Source organism: Phoenix dactylifera, chromosome 8 (assembly GCF_051530095.1).
Source record: "Phoenix dactylifera cultivar Ajwa chromosome 8, Ajwa_hap1_PhDact_Kaust_v1.1, whole genome shotgun sequence".
NCBI lineage: Eukaryota > Viridiplantae > Streptophyta > Magnoliopsida > Arecales > Arecaceae > Phoenix > Phoenix dactylifera.
Window position 1 is genome coordinate 3,645,339 of NC_143197.1, and position 18,073 is coordinate 3,663,411.

The 18,073-nt window shown below is 45.6% G+C and overlaps 2 protein-coding genes and 1 non-coding gene across 3 annotated transcripts; 1 reads left to right on the forward strand and 2 right to left on the reverse strand.

The window, feature by feature from the left end:
• Positions 1-4,316: 4,316 nt before the first annotated feature.
• TRNAH-GUG (transfer RNA histidin (anticodon GUG)) lies at positions 4,317-4,388 on the forward strand. Its single transcript has one exon. It is a non-coding gene; the product is annotated as a tRNA-His (tRNA).
• Positions 4,389-8,418: 4,030 nt separating this feature from the next.
• Positions 8,419-10,871, reverse strand: LOC103695777 (pyruvate decarboxylase 1). Its single transcript, XM_008777186.6, has 5 exons — positions 10,264-10,871; positions 10,022-10,185; positions 9,243-9,893; positions 9,019-9,136; positions 8,419-8,934 (listed from the first exon to the last, which is right to left on the reverse strand). The coding sequence occupies exons 1-5, from the start codon at positions 10,786-10,788 to the stop codon at positions 8,575-8,577; spliced, it is 1,818 nt and encodes a 605-aa protein (XP_008775408.2). The 5' UTR covers positions 10,789-10,871; the 3' UTR covers positions 8,419-8,574.
• A 3,142-nt stretch (positions 10,872-14,013) lies between these two features.
• Positions 14,014-16,639, reverse strand: LOC103695776 (pyruvate decarboxylase 2-like). The gene is made up of 6 exons (XM_008777185.6): positions 16,015-16,639; positions 15,766-15,929; positions 14,980-15,630; positions 14,737-14,854; positions 14,408-14,596; positions 14,014-14,321 (listed from the first exon to the last, which is right to left on the reverse strand). The coding sequence occupies exons 1-6, from the start codon at positions 16,540-16,542 to the stop codon at positions 14,151-14,153; spliced, it is 1,821 nt and encodes a 606-aa protein (XP_008775407.4). The 5' UTR covers positions 16,543-16,639; the 3' UTR covers positions 14,014-14,150.
• Between the last annotated feature and the right edge of the window lie 1,434 nt (positions 16,640-18,073).

The following is an 18,073-nucleotide window of genomic DNA, read 5'->3' on the forward strand; positions in this document are numbered from 1 at the left end:
TCTCTTTCTTTCGCTCCGTTTTGGCCTCTCTGATCATCAAAAAGCAGGACAGGACGGCAGTTGTAGAGGTTTAAAACAGGGGTATTTATATCCATCGCCGTGTTTGAGCGGCACCGGGCCGTGGGTTGCCAGTGCAGGGCGGTTACTGGACTCGATTTACTTTCTGAAACAACGACGAATGAGCGTTGTAACATCCCAACTTATCGTTATCTTTTTTTTTGGGGGGGCCATATTTTAGCCAAGAAATTCATGTTCAAATGTTTAATGCTTGTATCGGATGGGCGTCTGAAGAAAAATACAGTTTTTTCTGACAGCATTAGAATAGTAACTAAGTTGAGATGTATAGTCATTCAGCACTGCCAAGTTAATTAGCTCAACAAACTTATTACACCACCACCACCAGTATCTACTCTAAAAGCCCCAGAAAGTGGCTGTTATTAAGATCCACAAGGATAGCAACCATCCGGTCGTCACATATTAATGACAATTATTCTTTTAGGACAAGGACGGGTCCGTTGGTTTTGAATACGTGAAGACGGACAGGGCCTTGGTTGCAGGCATGACGCTGTCCTCCATAAATTACAGGTAGGAGAGGTCCAACGTCCAATTCAACAGCCATGTCATATTAGAATATTAGAAGCGACCACAACATACTCTTCCCTTGTTCCACCAAGAGCGAACCTAAACGATGGGCAGGTGAGATATCAAGCACCGGCCGGTGAGGGGACCGTTATCATTTGATCGCCTTTAGAAAAGAGGCAGGCTCTCCAGCTCACAGATGTGGAACGTCCAGTTGACGGGTCCACCGCTTCGACGGTCCCGGACATCATATCAAACAAAAATCCAGTACGTCACGCCCCCAACCGCTTCCACACCGTCACCCTCCCACGTGCGAGCCTCACACCGTACTCTTGCTATCGTAACGCCATCGATCCGTTCAAAAAGGCCGGCGTAACGGCTCAACGGAACCCATAACGGCAGCGATACGGTTGAAAGGGTTCATTCCGTCGCCCCCCCTAAACCGTACATTTGTCCGTTGCTCGGTAAAACCAATAGCGTTATGATAGAGTGCCGTTACCAACGTCGACTTTAACGGCGCTCGGTTTTTGTTATCACCGTTTCATAATCTCGATCCTTAATTACGCAATGGAAAGATACAAGCGGTTACAGCATTTTGTGGGCCCTCGCTATACTAATACCCGTTAGACTGTCATTACACGGCTCGTGCGGAGCACGCTGCAAGCAAGATGTACAGCTGGATAGCTGACGTCAAGGTTTTGACTTGCCGTTTCGGATTTGACGGGATCGTATTTGGAAGGACGCAGGACAGCTGGTAGGAGGTTTCGCTTGGGGCCCACCGTCAGACGCCCACCGATCGGTGTGGGGCCCAACGATATTAACCGCCGGATAGTCGGGCGCTAACGGCCAGATCGCGTCAGCGCGTTTGAACGTCGTCCTCGGTCAGATGTTGCGCGAACGGAGCACCCGGTTGGAGAGGTGACGTGGCAGGTCAGCAGCGCCTCCTTGAAGTGCGACGTGTAACTAACGGCCAAAGATCTTTCATACGTTACAAATATGGGCTTCTCTGTAAGAACCTAAAACGGAACCCAAATTGCACCCTAATCATGCTCGAGATTGAGGCAAGAAGCTTGACGCAAGGTGATCAAACCTATTATTATACTCAATGCGAAAGGGTGCGGCACCCAATTAGTCGCTTACGGTATCATAACATATGATAATCAATTTCTTCTAGAAGTTCGGTGAACCGATAGGTGAAACATCCATCCCCACTAGCATTGTAAAATTGTGAGGAAGTAGAGGGGTTAAAAAAAAAAAAAAATCTTCAAGCGCTTTCATAGTGTGGTTGTCACCATCAGCAAGGCTTATGGTGCGCCTTTATGTATTAATAGCGGTTATATTCTATGTCATTTACCATATCAAAAGAAAAAAAAACTTTGAATTTTGGAGCTACAATAAGAGATTATTTAGCCGTTGCATGGAAAGAATGGAACTACCATAATTATAATTATATTTGCATAATAAAAATTGATTATATATTGGAAATGAACTGTCATTCCAACATTAGTTATATAACTTGAAGAGCTAATTAATGTTTGATAGTTGCAAAATTCTTTTAGTATTTCTCCTTGTCAATATGGCTGCACTAGGATGAATGGCTATAGACTGGGAGATATGCCCTACCTGTTGTATTATTTTCTTTCTCTTGATTTGGCAGTGTATTATTTTCTTTCTCTTGATTTGGCAGATTGTACTCATGTGAGAACTATACGAATGTCGCTTTTAATCAAAAAAAAAAAAAAAAAAAAGATCATAAAGGAACGCACAAGGGAATATGAAGCATGGGCTTGCACCATACATACATGTTGCATGCCATCTTAGGAACCATGTTGCATGGGCTTCATAATCCTGTTTAGGGGCTAATACAAAATTGAAATTTATCTGGAAAGATGATCTAGAAGCATTTACATAATTGCTAGCACTCCATCAAGTTGAATAAAGTAGTGATAGTGGATTTGAAACGTCAATTTAGATGCATGGTGGATATGTCGATTGGCTTCCTCGCTTTATTACTTTATTGTCGGGTACAAATGCTCACAGAAAGCACCATATGATTGACTTAATTGCACTACCTCTACTGGTCCTAGGCTTCTAACTTTGCTCTAGGAAGCCTATCTCTTCTATGGACAGACAAAGCTACTGTAAATTTATTCTCATCCATGGGAAAATGTTTGGGATGAAGCTATCTCCATCAATGTTTCAACAAAAATTTAATTTAGATGCCTTAACAACCGCTAGGGCTTATTCTTGTCTTCCGGTATCGTTAATTCAGTAATTAACCTCGGTATAAGTCATAGTTCAATTTCTTTTAATCAACTTTGGCGATATGAGAAATTTGTCTTTGGAGGCCAGCCAAGTGAAAATTCTAACCTTTTCAGGGCGCACATGGCATCAAAATCAAGTCAAATATATAATCTCCAGGGAGCTTCAGCTGATAGATCGACTTCACATTAGAACTCTGAATTTTCCTAACCACGTCATGCAAGGATCGGCAAACATGCAATAGTTAGTTTGATGTTACACTGTGGATAACCGGATAAGGTATTTTACATGACTCGGGCAAAATAACATGCAAAATGTAGAAAAGACAATGTTATACATCATATTTATTTTAAAATGAATGCCCTTTACAAATTTGCACTCAATACAATATAGTTAGTGATATACCTTGGAACTGACCAAAGCTGATGTGGCAAGAAGAGTTCGCCAAGCAGTCGCAAGCTAATCATTGAGAGCCCACTATATGGTCGACCTAAAAGGCTGAAGGCACGTAGAAAGTTTTTCAAATATCAAACTTTTCTCCAATTGGTGATAGTTCGGCCTACGATTACAAATAGTTTCCTTACGTGTGCAACATGCAAACTATTCGCGCAGGAAAAATACATGGGAATGATTTTTGGGCAAAATGTGCGGGCTGTTACTATAACAGCCAACACATATATCCAATTTGCTTAACAATGGGCGCCAACCCTTGTCCATATAAAGCATACTCGAGGGCCCTCTAAGTAAATTCTTCTCAGCTCTACCACCATGGTGCCTTTTTGCTATCTCAAAGTCCATCTATTCCTTAATGTTAGCACCTGACAAAGGCATTGGTGGGTTTTTGCCAAACACTCTTAGGCAAGTGGATTTCCATGTTTTTATAGGTCGGATCAAGCATAGGAGCACTAAACCAAGCATGACCAACATCACACAGCTTTTTTTACAATAGCTTGAAGACTAGCGCTAAACCTTAGGACAACCTTACTGGCCTCAATAGACAACCCTCCTAGCTCTCCATCCCTATACCCCCCTTGGCACCAAGGTCAGGTTGAATTTTGCAGCAATAGGTTGGCACTAAAAAAAAGTCGTGATCTTACTTTTGGAGATTTGACGGATCAGCAGACGACCAGCATCTCACTTAGTGCCAAGGTCGGATCGAATTTCTGCAGCAACAATTAGCTTGATCACTTAGAATCATGGACAATTTACAATGCTTGTGATATCATATTTCTATCATTTCTTTGTCAGACTAAATTGCCAATGCACTCTTACAATATATAGCCCTCCGAAAAATGTTTGAAATCTAAAATTTGTAGCAGGAATCCTTGTCTCTTTAAAAGGAATCTTGAAATTTAAAGTTTTCTTCAAATTCTTTACGGACTCCAGAATTATTTTCTTCCAATGCCTTTTGAAGGGGAGGTTCTGATCCCTGTTAACGTATATTTACAAAATCCAGATGAACCTTGTATCCACCGGTGGCTGTAGTTTAGTGGTTAGAATTCCACGTTGTGGCCGTGGAGACCTGGGCTCGAATCCCAGCAGCCACATGATTTTTTGGAATCAGATCTCTTTTTTTATTATTATTATTTTTAAAGATTTTCAAAACATCTATCGCCGGACCAGATCGACGGCTACGATTTACAGACATACACCAGACCTCCTTGCACGAGACACACACCATTTGCGGCCCTCTACACCTCCTTGCAGGTATACTACAATGCCCGAAACTAAAATTCCAGTGTTGACAATTTGGATGATGTTTAGATAATTCAGGGTTTGTATCAATGCAGCAGGTAAATCACTGGAAATTGCGACCAAGGAATGAGCCCTGGGAACTCTGCTTCCATCCCGCTTCCATGAGAGTGACTTACGTTATGCAGGTTCTTGGACCAAACATGAGTCAGCAGAGGCCAAACTGTCTTAAAAATGACTTTCCCAAAGGATGCAAGGTTCTTCGTGATGCATACTTATTTTTCCACAGAGTGATCAGAAGATCAAACGAGAGATTCTTATGATTTTGAAAGGAACAAGAAATATCCATAGGAATTCTGGCTGATTCTGGTTTGAAGGACAAACATAACACGCAGCATGACCATCATGGATTTGCAGAGTCTGGAATTAGTTCTGATGCATCAAAACGCCATGATAAGAACAGAAAGACTGCTGTTGGTGCCAAAAGAACGTGGAGTTGTGGGCCCAAGCTCTTCATGAGATTGCCATACATCGTGAGAGGAACAGAATGCGGCCATGGAGATATTAGATGCATATGCTGTCTTGACTGATCGATCTCTATCCCAAGGTCTGGCATTTTAATCAAACATCCAAGTTTTTAACTGGCCTCCACCCCTAGTTCTATCATGGTGGTTTTGTGCTATATCTTTAAATAAGTAACATCATTTTGCAGGCAAAAAAGAACATTCTGGTGCTATATCAAGATTGCATGGTCTTGACTGTCTTGCAGGTGACTGGAAGGAACACCTTCCTTTGTTGAAGAAAATGCATGCTTTGGGAGTGAAGTGGGCTGAAAAATTCTTGAGAGAAGACTGCATCTTTCATATTTTGGTTTGGATATATATTAATGCCGCCAAAGATTCGGCCCAACCTTGAGGCGCTTTAAGAGTGGTGCTGATGAGGTCGACAAAGACTCAGGTTGGACCGCAAGGTCGGTCTAGGCTACCAGCCGGTCTAGCTCTAAGCTTAAGAGTGGTTGGTGGTGTGGTGGTGCTCGGTTGAAGGATTTGATGCAAGCTGTCCGACCTGAAACAAAAAAAAAAAAAAGTTTAGTTATTGGAGTTTGTCCATCGAGGGACCTTCCGATGCCAAAGTTAGATAAGGACCTTCAGAAAACTGTGGAGATTTGAGAGGGATAGTGGCAATGTACGTGTGGGGGATGTCAAGAGCACATACCTGGACGTCCCCCGGGCACAGCTTATATAGGCGAGAGTTGGCGTCAATTATCAAGTAGGATGGTCACGCACTTTAACGGTTTGGTAGCCACCCGTGCGTTATGCATGCGGGATCGTTGTCCGAGCTTTAATGGCAGGCCGCGAGAGAAGGTTTGAATATTTTAGGGCGCCCTTAATGACTATGTGGTGAACTTCTATAGATCGGCGCGTCCACGTTGACAGAGAGGTCGATTCCGAGTGCATTTAGAATTAATGTATTTTTTTTTATTTTTCTTATTATTTTCTTGCTTTAGTTAATTTTGGCATAATAACAATTTTTTCTGTTATAGCCATCTTACAGGTCCCAACTGCGCGGCAAGTTCCCCTCTGTTATAAACCAGGGTTTTGACTCGACACGCTTGAACTAAAAAAATTGGAAATCGATAAGTATGGAGGAGCAAGATAAATGGTAACGAAAAGCTGTTGACAATGGAGTTACACTGCCATTGATGTTGGAGTGCACTTCTAATATCCAAGGCTGAAATCTCGTGTTGCTAATTGCAAAGTTTCCATGTAAACTTTTCCACAACGGCTAACTTGCGTCACCATCATCTAAACTGTGAGGGTTGCCGCTTGTTCGACATCTCGGTGCCAGAGACGGAACTGAAAGCGGCCTGATTTAGATTGTGCTACGTACGGCGTGCCTTGCAGGAGAGAGAGGTTCATTTGGAGGGTAACTCTGCGGCGATCATTGGCTGGATTCTGCAGGTTTCGGAAGGGATCGGCGATCACCATCCGCTTCTAAGAGATATCCGGACCATTGTTTGTAGTGGGATAGTACTTCAGGCGAAGCATGTGTTTAGAGAGGCCAATGGAGCCATAGATTGGGCAGCTTCTTTTGTTGCCAACCATTTCAAAGACCATCTCGGAGTGGGAGAGGCGAAGTTGTCCAGTGCTTTTCGAGATGTTGCGACGATCATTGGCTGGATTCTGCAGGTTTCGGAAGGGGTTGGTGATCACCATCCGCTTCTAAGAGATACCCGGACGATGGTTTGTAGTGGAACAGTACTTCAGACGAAGCATGTATTTAGAGAGGCCAATGGAGCCGTAGATTGGGCGGCTTTTGTTGTTGTCAACCATTTCAGAGACCACCTCGGAGTGGGAGAGGTGAAGTTGTTCAGTGCTTTTCGAGATGTATTGGTTTTTGATTTTTTTAGTTCTATTCGTACATGTTATATATATGATACTTTTATTTTTTTTTAAAAAAAAAAAATCTTAATGATGCGCCAAGCATGTGCTCCTGCCTGCGTTTGTCCGGTTTCATCAAGCTCGACGCACTCTAATTTCTTTCTTGTCCTGTTAAATCACTTGTTGTACTAGAGCGGCTTTTATCTTGGTTCTGCTCAAAATGACCAGGCATGCAGAATCAATTACAAGTTAGACATGCAGACCGGAAAGGCAAATGGCCTCATGGGACCTCAGGCTAAGGATCTTGTTGGGCTGGATCAGGGTAAGGTGTAGCTCAATAACCATACCAAAGGATGTATCCCACACGGTGTTTATCACCTGGAAGCCCCCATCCCCAAATTTCCTCAAGGTCAACTTTGATGGATCAGTCCTGGATGGTGGCGCAAGGGGAGGTGCGGGTTTCGTCATTCGGGACCTTCGCTAGAGTTGTGGCCGTTGGTGGCAGTCATTTATTTGACACCTCGGTTCCGAGCGCGGAGCTAAGAGCTGCCTGGGCTGGCCTTCGACATGCCCGGTGCGTGTTATAGACTAGGTCTATCATCCTAGAGAGTGATTCAGTCACCGTTATCAGTTGGATCCGAGAGAGTCCTATGAGTGACGACAGTGACCACCCATTGCTTCGTGACATATGGACCATGGCGAGGGATGGATGGGCCTTTCAGGCTAAGCATATCTACCGTGAAGCCAATGATGCTGCGGATTGGGTGGCTGCATATGTAGCTCGCCATTTCGGAGACACCTTGTGGACTGAAGATGGGGAGCTGCCTTTGGCACTCCGATGTATCCTATTTTTTGACTTTATTGGGTGTATCCGTACCCGTCAGGTATGATCCATCCGTATTAGCAAAAAAAAAAAAAAAAAATGCGTGCATATGGTTGTCGCCCTCTGTTGGAGTATTTCAAACTTTCAAGTCTACCTTTTTTTTTTTTTTTTTATCTTGTATATTTTTTAAGTTTCATATTGAAAAAAAGATGAAATTCAAATAGTATTTATATAGTCGTAAAAAAAAAAAAGTAAATAACCTACATGAAAATTAGCAAATCGTGAACATCACGCCTCAATCAATATTCGAAGCCATATAAAAGACAAAGAATAAAAGAATCACCCAATCACATGGGACACCCCCCAATGACCAACCAACAGACCCGATAAGATTCCTGCGCTGGATGTCCGGAAGGGCCTTTCCCCCTGGAGGAGGAACATTTGCTGCATAAAGGAAAAAAAAAAAAAAGGCTTCTTCCGGTTTGGATCAGATTCATTGCATCCGACCTGTGCTTGAGATTTATAACACCAAGCACATCGCAACGTTGTCGATACATTGCCTAATTCAGTGTCCATGGAGAACCTCCCGTTACAGCATTTAATCAACAAAATACCAGCATCCACCTCAACTGACACCAGTCCAAGCAATTAGCTGAATGTTTCGCATCAAGAGAACCAAGGTAAAAAGAAAAGGCTTTCATTCAGTTGATTTAAGGTAATAAGGACACGAATTTATTGGCGGGCAAATAACAAGAGGTCTATCTCGGCAACCGGCAGAACATTACGAAAGAAAGAAGCTACGGACTCAGTTCAGATAATTCGACTTCTAAAAAGAGATTACTGGGGATTGGGTGGCCTGCTGTTGGCCGCTGAAACCCTTGAACCCCACTCAAGGAGCTCCTTGCTCGTATCATCCTTGTGCACGATGACTTCAATGAAACAGAAGCAGTCTTTCTTTGGCCCCATTGCTGTATCAATCGCCTCCTTGAGCTCCTCTTCACAGCGAACCTTTGAAGTCCAGCATTTGCCCTCGCCATTGTGGATCGCGTCCATGAAGGCAGTGTAGTTCCAGTTCTTGATGACATTGTAAGGGCCATCATGGATTTCCACCTCAATGGTATAACCCCCATTGTTAACGAGGAAGATGATGCTGTTCTGCCCACAACGCAGCATCGTCGACACGTCCTGCGCCGTCACCTGAATTTTGCACCAGAGATAAGGATTAGAGTTCGATCATCATATCGGAGTTCCATCATCTCACATTCAATTACAAGACAATACCTGAAAGCTCCCATCACCGATGCAGGCGATAACACGCTTCCCCCTTGCAGCCTGGGCATACCCCAGAGTGGCCCCCACCGACCAACCAATGGATCCATACTGCATTTGGAACTCATATCTACGAGGCAACAAGCAATCTTTCATTATTTGCAACATGACAAAAGATAGGTTGGAAAATGGCATCGCTTGGGAGTTTGAAGTGATTTATGAATGGAGGAGCTTACCCACAGCCCTCTGGCAATTTGAGCTTCTGGCAATTAAACCATGAGTCCCCGGTCTCGGCGATCACGGCGGTATTGCCCGACAGCATCTTCTGGATGTGCTTGAAGAGAATATTCACCCTCAAAGGCTCCTTGGGCTTGCATTCTGGAGGCTGCCCATCGGGCACAAAGATCCGGCGGTAGTTCTCGTAAGCAGTAGTATTCCTCTTGAGCCGCTCGCCGAGTGCTCGAAGAAAGTCCTTCATCAGAATGCATCCGAAGGTCGGGCCGTTGGCGATCACCACCCGCTCGGGCTGCACGATGATGGCCTTCTCCTTCTTAATTAGGAGCGAATACCCGACGGAGCTGTAGTCGTTGAAGATGGGGCCCGCGAAGAGGTAGGCATCCGCGGACTCCACAATCTCGGCGCAGAAGGCGGTGCTGACGGCGCCCCAGTAGGTGCCGATGAAGCTCGGGTGGTGCTCCGGTACGAGGCCCTTGGCCGAGGGCATCACGGCCACTGGGTACCCACAAGCATCGGCCAGCTCCACGAAGGCCTGGCCGGCCTTAGCCACCCGGATTTTGGGGCCGCCCACCAAGACCGGCTTCACGGCCTTGTTCAAGAACTCCGCCGTCGCCTCCACCGCCGCCTCCAGACCCATCTGGTTGCTCAATCTGATGGTTCCACCGACCAAAATCCATCAATAAAAAAAAAAAACCTCAAAAAATCCAATCCTCGAACGATTTAGGATCAGGAATACAAATTTAAAAAAAAAAGAGGAGAAACCAGGGGAGATGCTCACTTGGGGGAGAGGAAAAAGGGGACGGGCTCTCGGCTGAAGGTGGGGTGAGGGATGGCGGGGAGATTGCAGCTAATGCTGATGTAGACTGGCTTGCTCTCCTTGAGAGCAGTGGAGATGGCGGTGTCGATGAGCTCGTGGGCGTCCTCGAGGTTATTCACCACCGACTGTGATACAGATCCGAAGAATCAGAGAGGACTCAAATCGGCGAAGGGGATCGAAACGAGAAACCTTATTGCTGGTACCTGGAAGCAGGTGACGGTCTGGAAGCAGCGGAGCTCCTGGGTGAAGTCGGAGAGGCCGATGGTGTGGTGGAGGATCCGGTTGGTGCCGTAGTCGTTGGAGTTGGGGCCGCCGACGATGCAGATGACCGGGAGATTCTCGCTGTAGGCGCCGGCGATAGCGTTGAGGACGCTGAGGCCGCCGACGGTGAAGGTAACGACGCAGGCGCCGACGCCGCGGGCACGGGCATAGCCGTCGGCGGCGTAGCCGGCGTTGAGCTCGTTGCAGCACCCGACGAGGCGGAGGCCGGGCTCGGCGAGGAGGTGGTCGAGGAGGGTGAGATTGAAGTCGCCGGGTACGGAGAAGACGTCGTTGACGCCGACCTGGACGAGGCGGCGGGCCAGGTGCCGGCCGAGGGTGGCCTCCCCCAGCCCGGAGGCTGGGGCCACCGGTATGATCGGATGGCAAGGTTTGGCCGGCGGTAAACCGACCAAGCCGTTGGCCGTCGTCTCCGCCGCCACGTCCATCGATCCAACCTTGGTGTCCATAATGAAGCACTACTACTATTGGGAAAGAAACAGAGAGCTAAGGAAGTTGCGGTCCGCTTTGACGTGCGTTGTTTTGGGGGGCGGACGGGCTCTATTTATTAGAGGAAAGGGAAATTATTTAATTAATTAATCCCGTAGTTAATGAGTGGTGAAAACCCAGGGGCGGCATTGCGAGGAAAACCACCGAGCTGTTTTTGACAAACGCGTTCCCCGGGAGGGGGGGGGGGGGGGGGGGGGGGGTGCTGTGGGTCTCGATCGTGGATCGCGACCGCACCGAGGTATCATGACCGTCCAATCGGTGTTCTCTTGGTCAGCATGCGGCATGTGATGGGGTTGGTAAGCCAGACCAGAGTGGCGGTTTGGCAAAAACAGTTGCGGCGTTTGTTTGATAATCGTGGGTGTAATAATACCAGTGGCTTTCTCTGGTTTTGGCGTGTAGAGTCTTCCAGGAAGCCAAGGGTCGAACAAAACGAATATTTACCAACCCAAAAAGCAAAACGAATGTTCCCGAATACCGTGGTTTAAGTAGCTATCATACATGGGAGGGACATAAAAGTTTTTTTTTTTTTTTTTTGGTATACAAAGGAGAAAAGTCTCAAGAAAAAACTGAACTTCTACTAACTATCTATTGCATCGGCTATAAACAAATATGGCCCAAAAGTCAGTGGAATGGGAGGTTGGCATCTATCTTGAGATCTTGGTCCAGTACTTGTCCAGCGATCCAGTCGGCGGGCCTGGAAGCCTGTTAGGCTGTTATAGCCCGTCGCCGTGAATTTATTTGAAAAGTAAACAATAGCTAGCCATTGAAGCGGGGGAAAAAAAAAGAAGCGGGTAACGGTAGACAGTAATAGAAAATAATATTGCGGCGGCGGTGGCGGAGGGAGACAGGAGGAGGAGAAAGGCAAACTAGATTTTGTTTTCTTTATAGTTCTAGAAAATGCAAGTGCCACGTGCTTTTTTCTGTTTTTTCTTTTCGAGGGGGAAGGAAGAGTCATACTATTTTAGTATAAATACATCAAATAAAATTAAAAATAAAATATTACAAAGGGCAAAAGAAATTGAATCAAAATCGTTTCAAATCTGCCCACCAGAGTTGCCCTGCCTTTTCAACTACTGTCCAGCACACTACCATAAAAATTCACTTTGAGGAAGCTAGGAGGTAAAGATTCATAAGTGATGAAAATTATCCAGGTTGCAAGCATTGCTGATGAGAATCTCAGGTATACTCCGCTATTAATGGACCTCCGATAGTAGAAGGGTGAATGAGCTCAGCAGCCTAAGAGAGCCAGCTCGAGGGTGAATCTCGGAGGCTGAAAGCTGCTCTCAAAAATCTGAGTATTTCTAGTTGGCTAGATGTGGTAAGCTGCATAAATGGCATGTATGCCGTAGGGGTGAGAAGAAACTCTGCTCGTACACTCCTTCAGATAGTTAAGAAAGATCTCAACCAGCGAAGTAGACTAAAAGACCTCCCTAAGGGTAACAGATAGCCCCCAGATCTAGGCTGCACTAGGAATTGAAAAAAAAAAACATGAGCAATAGACTCCTCCTTTGTTGGGCAGCGATTACAAATGGACTAGATACTCAATCCTCTTATGCTTGAGACTTTGGGTACGATCCCAAGCCATCTTCCACAAAAAGAGAGCAATTTTGGGATGGACGCCAAGCTTCCAAACCCACGTACAGTCAATACTCTACCTCGGTGTATCTCTATAGAGCTGATATGGATCCCTAGCCCTCACCTTTGAGGTGCAAGTGAATCTCCACACCTTTCTATCAAGGACCTCATGCCTAGGTATGGCCATAGATAGAACTTTGCAAGCTGGTTGGTCGCGAAACAAGTGGGAAACAAGAGTAGCATTCCACCTACTCTTGTCTGAGACCCACAAATCACACACCCGCATACTCGCAACAATCTCCTAGTTTATCATGGTTGGCCATTGCATGAGAGGCAACTCCATCATCCATGCATCCTCTATCACTCTCACTGCTGTCCATCTCCTATACACTATCTGATGCTGGATGACACCATTTGAGCATGGGCACATGTCTCTTTTCATATGAAGGAACAATTGCAGCTTGGTTGAAAATCTATATCTGACATGTCCAGCCCATACTTGGCTTGCATCATTGAGGCCAAAAGCTAGTAGGCTCAAGTAAAATCCTCGCAGCATACCTCACAATCAATGCCTCTCTCCCAATCATTAAGGATTAGATACCTAAGCCCCCTTTACAAAGCAGTTAACAAACTGGTGTTTGGAGTGGAACTGAACACTGATCTTATCAAAGTGACCCTTCCCATCATGAGATGGTGGTTCGGTAGCTAGTTCACTCGGATGGTGTTGGCTCCAATGCTAGTCGTTCTTGAGGTGATGTTGAACGACAAAAACCTTGTTTGAATTTTCGCTCTGATACTGGATCCGACCTAAAAAAGACAAAAACAAGAAAGTCCTTTTGTCAAATAGTATCGGGTGGAGGATTTTCCGATGCTTAAATCAGATAGACTCTCAGAAAATAATGAATGTGTTGTGAGAGTGGTAGAGTGGCAACGTAAGGAAGCAAAAGAGCTCAAATGCACTTACTTGGAGGATCTCCTAGGAGTTGTTTATATAAGCGAGGCTTGGCACCCATCGCCAAGGAAATCGAAATGCGGATCGACCATTTTTTGGTAATTGATCACATATCCCAAAAATCATACACGGGCGTTCCATCCACGCAACTTACTCGATCGTCAAGCAGTTATGGAAATCGTTTGCGATCGTGGCCAAACTGTCGCTAATTTGGAGAAAAATTTGAAATTTGAGGGGCTCTCTGTGCACCTCTAGGATCAACGTCATGACAGGCTTTGACTGGTTGGTCAGTGGCTTCTTGGTGAGCTCTTACTAGTTGGTCCTAAAGCATATTCAAAACCATAAATTTTTATTTTCCTATGCTTGTTGCTAGCGAGGACATAACAACAAAACTGGTTGTTATATGGAATTAGTAGCAATTTTCTTCCATAACTTGGATAGAAATTTTATGAGCATAGAAATGAGAAAGGGAGATGAAATTTTCTCATGGAGCATTAAAAGTTATTATGTTTGTTGTAGATACCTGTAATAATTCCCCGATGCATCTTAATAAATACCAAAAGCATTTAAAAAAATTTCTGAACAAGTATGGTGGTAAATAGCTAATTCAATTTGCTGCCGATACAATAAAAGAACACCAACTCAAAGATCATGCATGCCAAATCACTGCAACAGCAACCATATGTAAATAAAACCGCCAAATAGGGATACGCCTCTATGAGTTTTAGCAATGTTATTATTCAATTCCATGATGAGCGCGAACCCGGATCGCTGCAATTCAGAAAGCAATTTAGTTTACTGAGGACTGGGTGGCCTGCTGTTGGCCGCAGAAACCCTGGAACCCCACTCCAGCAGCTCTTTGCTCGCATCATCCTTGTGCAGGAAGACCTCAATGAAACACAAGCAGTCTTTCTTCGGCCCCATCGACGTCGCAATTGCTTCCTTCAGCTCCTCCTCACATTTAACCTACGCATGCAAGCACAAGTTCAGATAGTCGCTTGTTAAATTAAACGTATAATTTGGTTAACAAAGTGTGCTATCATAGTGCTAACCTTTGCAGTCCAGCAGTTGCCCTCGCCGTTGTGGATGGCTTCTACCAAGGCAGTGTAGTTCCAATTCTTGATGACATTGTAAGGGCCATCATGAATCTCCACCTCAATTGTATAACCCCCATTGTTTATGAGGAAGATGATGCTGTTCTGCCCACAACGCAGCATCGTCGACACGTCCTGCGCTGTCACCTGAATTTTATAGATATCAAAAAGTTAAGAGGATGGGAATGCATCAATTAACAGTCGGATCGGTGTTCATGCAATCGTGCGATACTGGAATTATACCAGAATGTTATCATCTATCTTGTAAAATGAGAAGTACGTAGTACCTGAAAACTCCCGTCGCCGATGCAGGCTATCAATCTCTTATCATTTGCAGCTTGGGCATACCCCAAGGCCGCCCCCACCGACCAACCAATCGATCCATACTGCATTTGGAACTCATACCTGCAAGGCAACAGCCATTACTTGCCTCTACGAAAAAAAATTTTGGCGAGAGAGGGAGAGAGAGAGAGAGAGCATCATTGGTTGGTATAAAGTGCACAGATTTCCAATAAGCTGATGATGCTCACCCACAACCATCAGGCAGTTTGAGCTTCTGGCAGTTAAACCATGAGTCCCCGGTCTCGGCAATGACGGCAGAATTGCTCGACAACATCGCCTGGATGTGCTTGAAGAGAACATTCCCCCTCAACGGCTCCTTGGGCCCGCTCTCAGGCGGCTGCCCACTGGGCACGAAGATCCGGCAGTAATTCTCGTAGGCAGTGGTGTTGCTTTTGAGCCTCTTGGCGAGCGCCCGGAGGAAGTCCTTCATGAGGACGCACCCGAACTGCAGCCCGTTGCCAATCACCACGCGGTCGGGTTGCACGATGACGGCCTTCTCCCTTTTGATGAGGTGCGAATACCCGACGGAGCTGTAGTCGTTGAAGATGGGACCGGCGAAGAGGTAGGCGTCGGCGGACTCCACCATCTCAGCACAGAAGGCAGTGCTGACCGAGCCCCAGTAGGTGCCGATGAACCTGGGGTGGCTCTCCGGCACGAGCCCCTTGGCCGATGGCATCGCCGCCACGGCGTAGCCGCAAGCATCCGCCAGCTCCACGAAGGCCTTGCCGGCCTTGGCCACCCGGAGTTTGGGGCCCCCGATCATGACCGGCTTCACCGCCTTGTCTAGAAATTCTGCAGCCACTTCCACCGCCGCCTCGAGAGCCGCTTGGTTACTCCACCTGACGATTCAAATGATTCGATCGACTTCAAAAAGATGCATCTGAACGTCGAATCACGAGCCATCCTGGCTCCCGATTGGTTCCTCCTAGACATTGACGTAAGAAGAAAACAAAGGGGCAACTTCGAACACTTACTTGGGCGAGATGGAGTAGGGAATGGGGTCCCGGCCGAAGCTGGGATGGGGAATGGCAGCGAGATTGCAGCTAATGCTGATGTAGACGGGCTTGCTCTCCCTAAGGCAAGTGGCTATCGCCGTATCAATTTGCTCATGGGCGTCGTCCAGGTGATTGATCACCACCTGCATGAATTGCGATTACCAAGCGTAAAGGAAAGAAGGAGAAGGGAAGAAACGGAAAGGTGAGCATAAATATTTATCGGCGAACCTGGTGGCAAGTGACTGGCTGAAAGCACCGGAGCTCCTGGGTGAAATCGGAGATCCCGATGGTGTGGTGGAGAATCCGGTTGGTGCCAAAATCATTGGAGTTGGGGCCACCAACGATGCAGATTACAGGTAGATTCTCGCTGTAGGCACCGGCGATGGCGTTGAGGACGCTGAGGCCGCCGACGGTGAAGGTGACGACGCAGGCGCCGACGCCACGGGCACGGGCATAACCGTCGGCGGCGTAGCCTGCGTTGAGCTCGTTGCAGCAGCCGATGAAGCGAAGTCCGGGCTCCTCGATGAGGTGGTCTAGGAGGGTGAGGTTGAAGTCGCCGGGGACAGCGAAGAAGTCGGAGACGCCCACCTCGACGAGGCGGCGAGCCAGGTGTCGTCCGAGGGTGCCCATCGTCGCTACCCCGGAGGCGGGGGTCGCCGGGACGATAGGGTGGAAGGGGGTCTCCGGCGGGCTGTCCACCGCTCCGTTCGCAGGCCGCTTCCCCGTCGCATCAACCAACCCGACTTTAGTCTCCATCTATCAGGGAACCCCAAGATACGACGGTTCGACTTTTTTTTTCCGAAATTTTTTATCTTTGACTTGTGTCCATTCGTGTGGAAGGGTGTCGGTTTTTATATTAGCAGAAGGCATTAGTTTTCAAGCAAGTATTAATAATGCCTGAAACTAGGGGCTTTTTTGGAATTGAGCAAAACCACAAGTCTTTCCGGTGGTGACCCCCGGTTTTGGTTTGTGGATTTTTTTTTAGAAACGGGAAGGACAGGAGTTAAGTCATAATCACCATGATTCCATATGGAGTTAGTCTTCGATTTCGGGGGACAGTCGAAGAGCACTTTTGGAAGATACTTAACTCGATCGTTTCTAGAAAAAGATAAATTATGATCTACCATAGATGTTTCGCTAAAAAACATAGATAAGGCAACTCACGGTGCTGACCAAATTCACCTCCATTGTCAACATTCTGACCTTCTCACCAAAATAGAAACGTTGATAGGAAATCTAAATGAAGGCTGTGCGCTCTCCACTGTGGAAATTAATAGTAACAACAGGATTTAAATCTTTTTCATTTTATATTATCATTGGTAAGTTAAAAATTATGTATTAATTAAATCAATACTTTGCAGCTCTGGCTTTGTAAGCCAAGGAAAGAGCGTCTGGTGAGGTTAGATAGTAGGAATCCAAGCTTGGGAGGGGAAAAGTTCAACGTATGGATGACAATGAAAAATTTATAGAAGGAATCGAATCAGATTGTTGGCAAAATCTGATCTTTCTCAAAAAGAACCAACTGCAAACATGAATTTAAATTTTTAACGGTGAACAAGCGGGAAAGTTAAACTAATATTTAGGGTGTGAAGAGAAGGATGATGTCCCATATGAAGAAGAGAATGATGGCTGCTTTCATGGCATCAATCTTCTTTGGTGTTGCCTTTCCTGGTCTCCTTGTTCTCATTTGCTATCGCTGGCATCCTCTTGGTGAAGTGGACCAGCATTGTGCATGATTTAGTACCCTAGAAAAAAGATTTAAACTTTTTAATAGGATAAGAATATTGTAAAATAGAAAACACGAATGGGAAGTTTAATTTGATTATACCAATAAGTGTTCTCCATAATACAATAGCCATCATGCCAGAGAATATGATAAACTAATAAGTGTTTAAGATGCGGAATTATTTTGACACTCAGTTAATTTTCAGCACGGTAGAATTGAACATCACATTGAAAAGTTTTAGACCTAGGTCATACATGCAGAAACCGCTACAACTCATCATGGTATGCGTGTATGTATGTATGCATGAGAGGGATAAAAGCCTTATCCAAATCCGGCTAATTAGAGAATACATGAAGGATTCTCTCTTTTTTTTTTGATATAGATTGGTAATTATTTCCAGCATACTTATCCTCTTTTCATGTTCCTTATCCTGGTGACTCTCTTTATTGGTTGTTCTTGATCATTACCTACATTAGTAACTCCCTGTCAAATTAATCTTTTTAAAAAAGTTAATTACAGCAATTGACCAAATATTGCTCTTGTATAAGTGATAAGTGGGGA

Bases quoted from the DNA above. Each gene is read 5' to 3' on its own strand.
- LOC103695777 (XM_008777186.6), bottom strand. From the start codon at position 10,788: ATGGACACCAAGGTTGGATCGATGGACGTGGCGGCGGAGACGACGGCC. The intron at 9,137-9,242 runs GTAAGCTCCTCC...GTTGCCTCGTAG, and splicing joins AAATTGCCAGAGGGCTGTGG to ATATGAGTTCCAAATGCAGT. The intron at 8,935-9,018 runs GTATTGTCTTGT...TGCAAAATTCAG, and splicing joins TCGGTGATGGGAGCTTTCAG to GTGACGGCGCAGGACGTGTC.
- LOC103695776 (XM_008777185.6), bottom strand. From the start codon at position 16,542: ATGGAGACTAAAGTCGGGTTGGTTGATGCGACGGGGAAGCGGCCTGCG. The intron at 14,855-14,979 runs GTGAGCATCATC...GTTGCCTTGCAG, and splicing joins AAACTGCCTGATGGTTGTGG to GTATGAGTTCCAAATGCAGT. The intron at 14,322-14,407 runs GTTAGCACTATG...TTGCATGCGTAG, and splicing joins GCAACTGCTGGACTGCAAAG to GTTAAATGTGAGGAGGAGCT.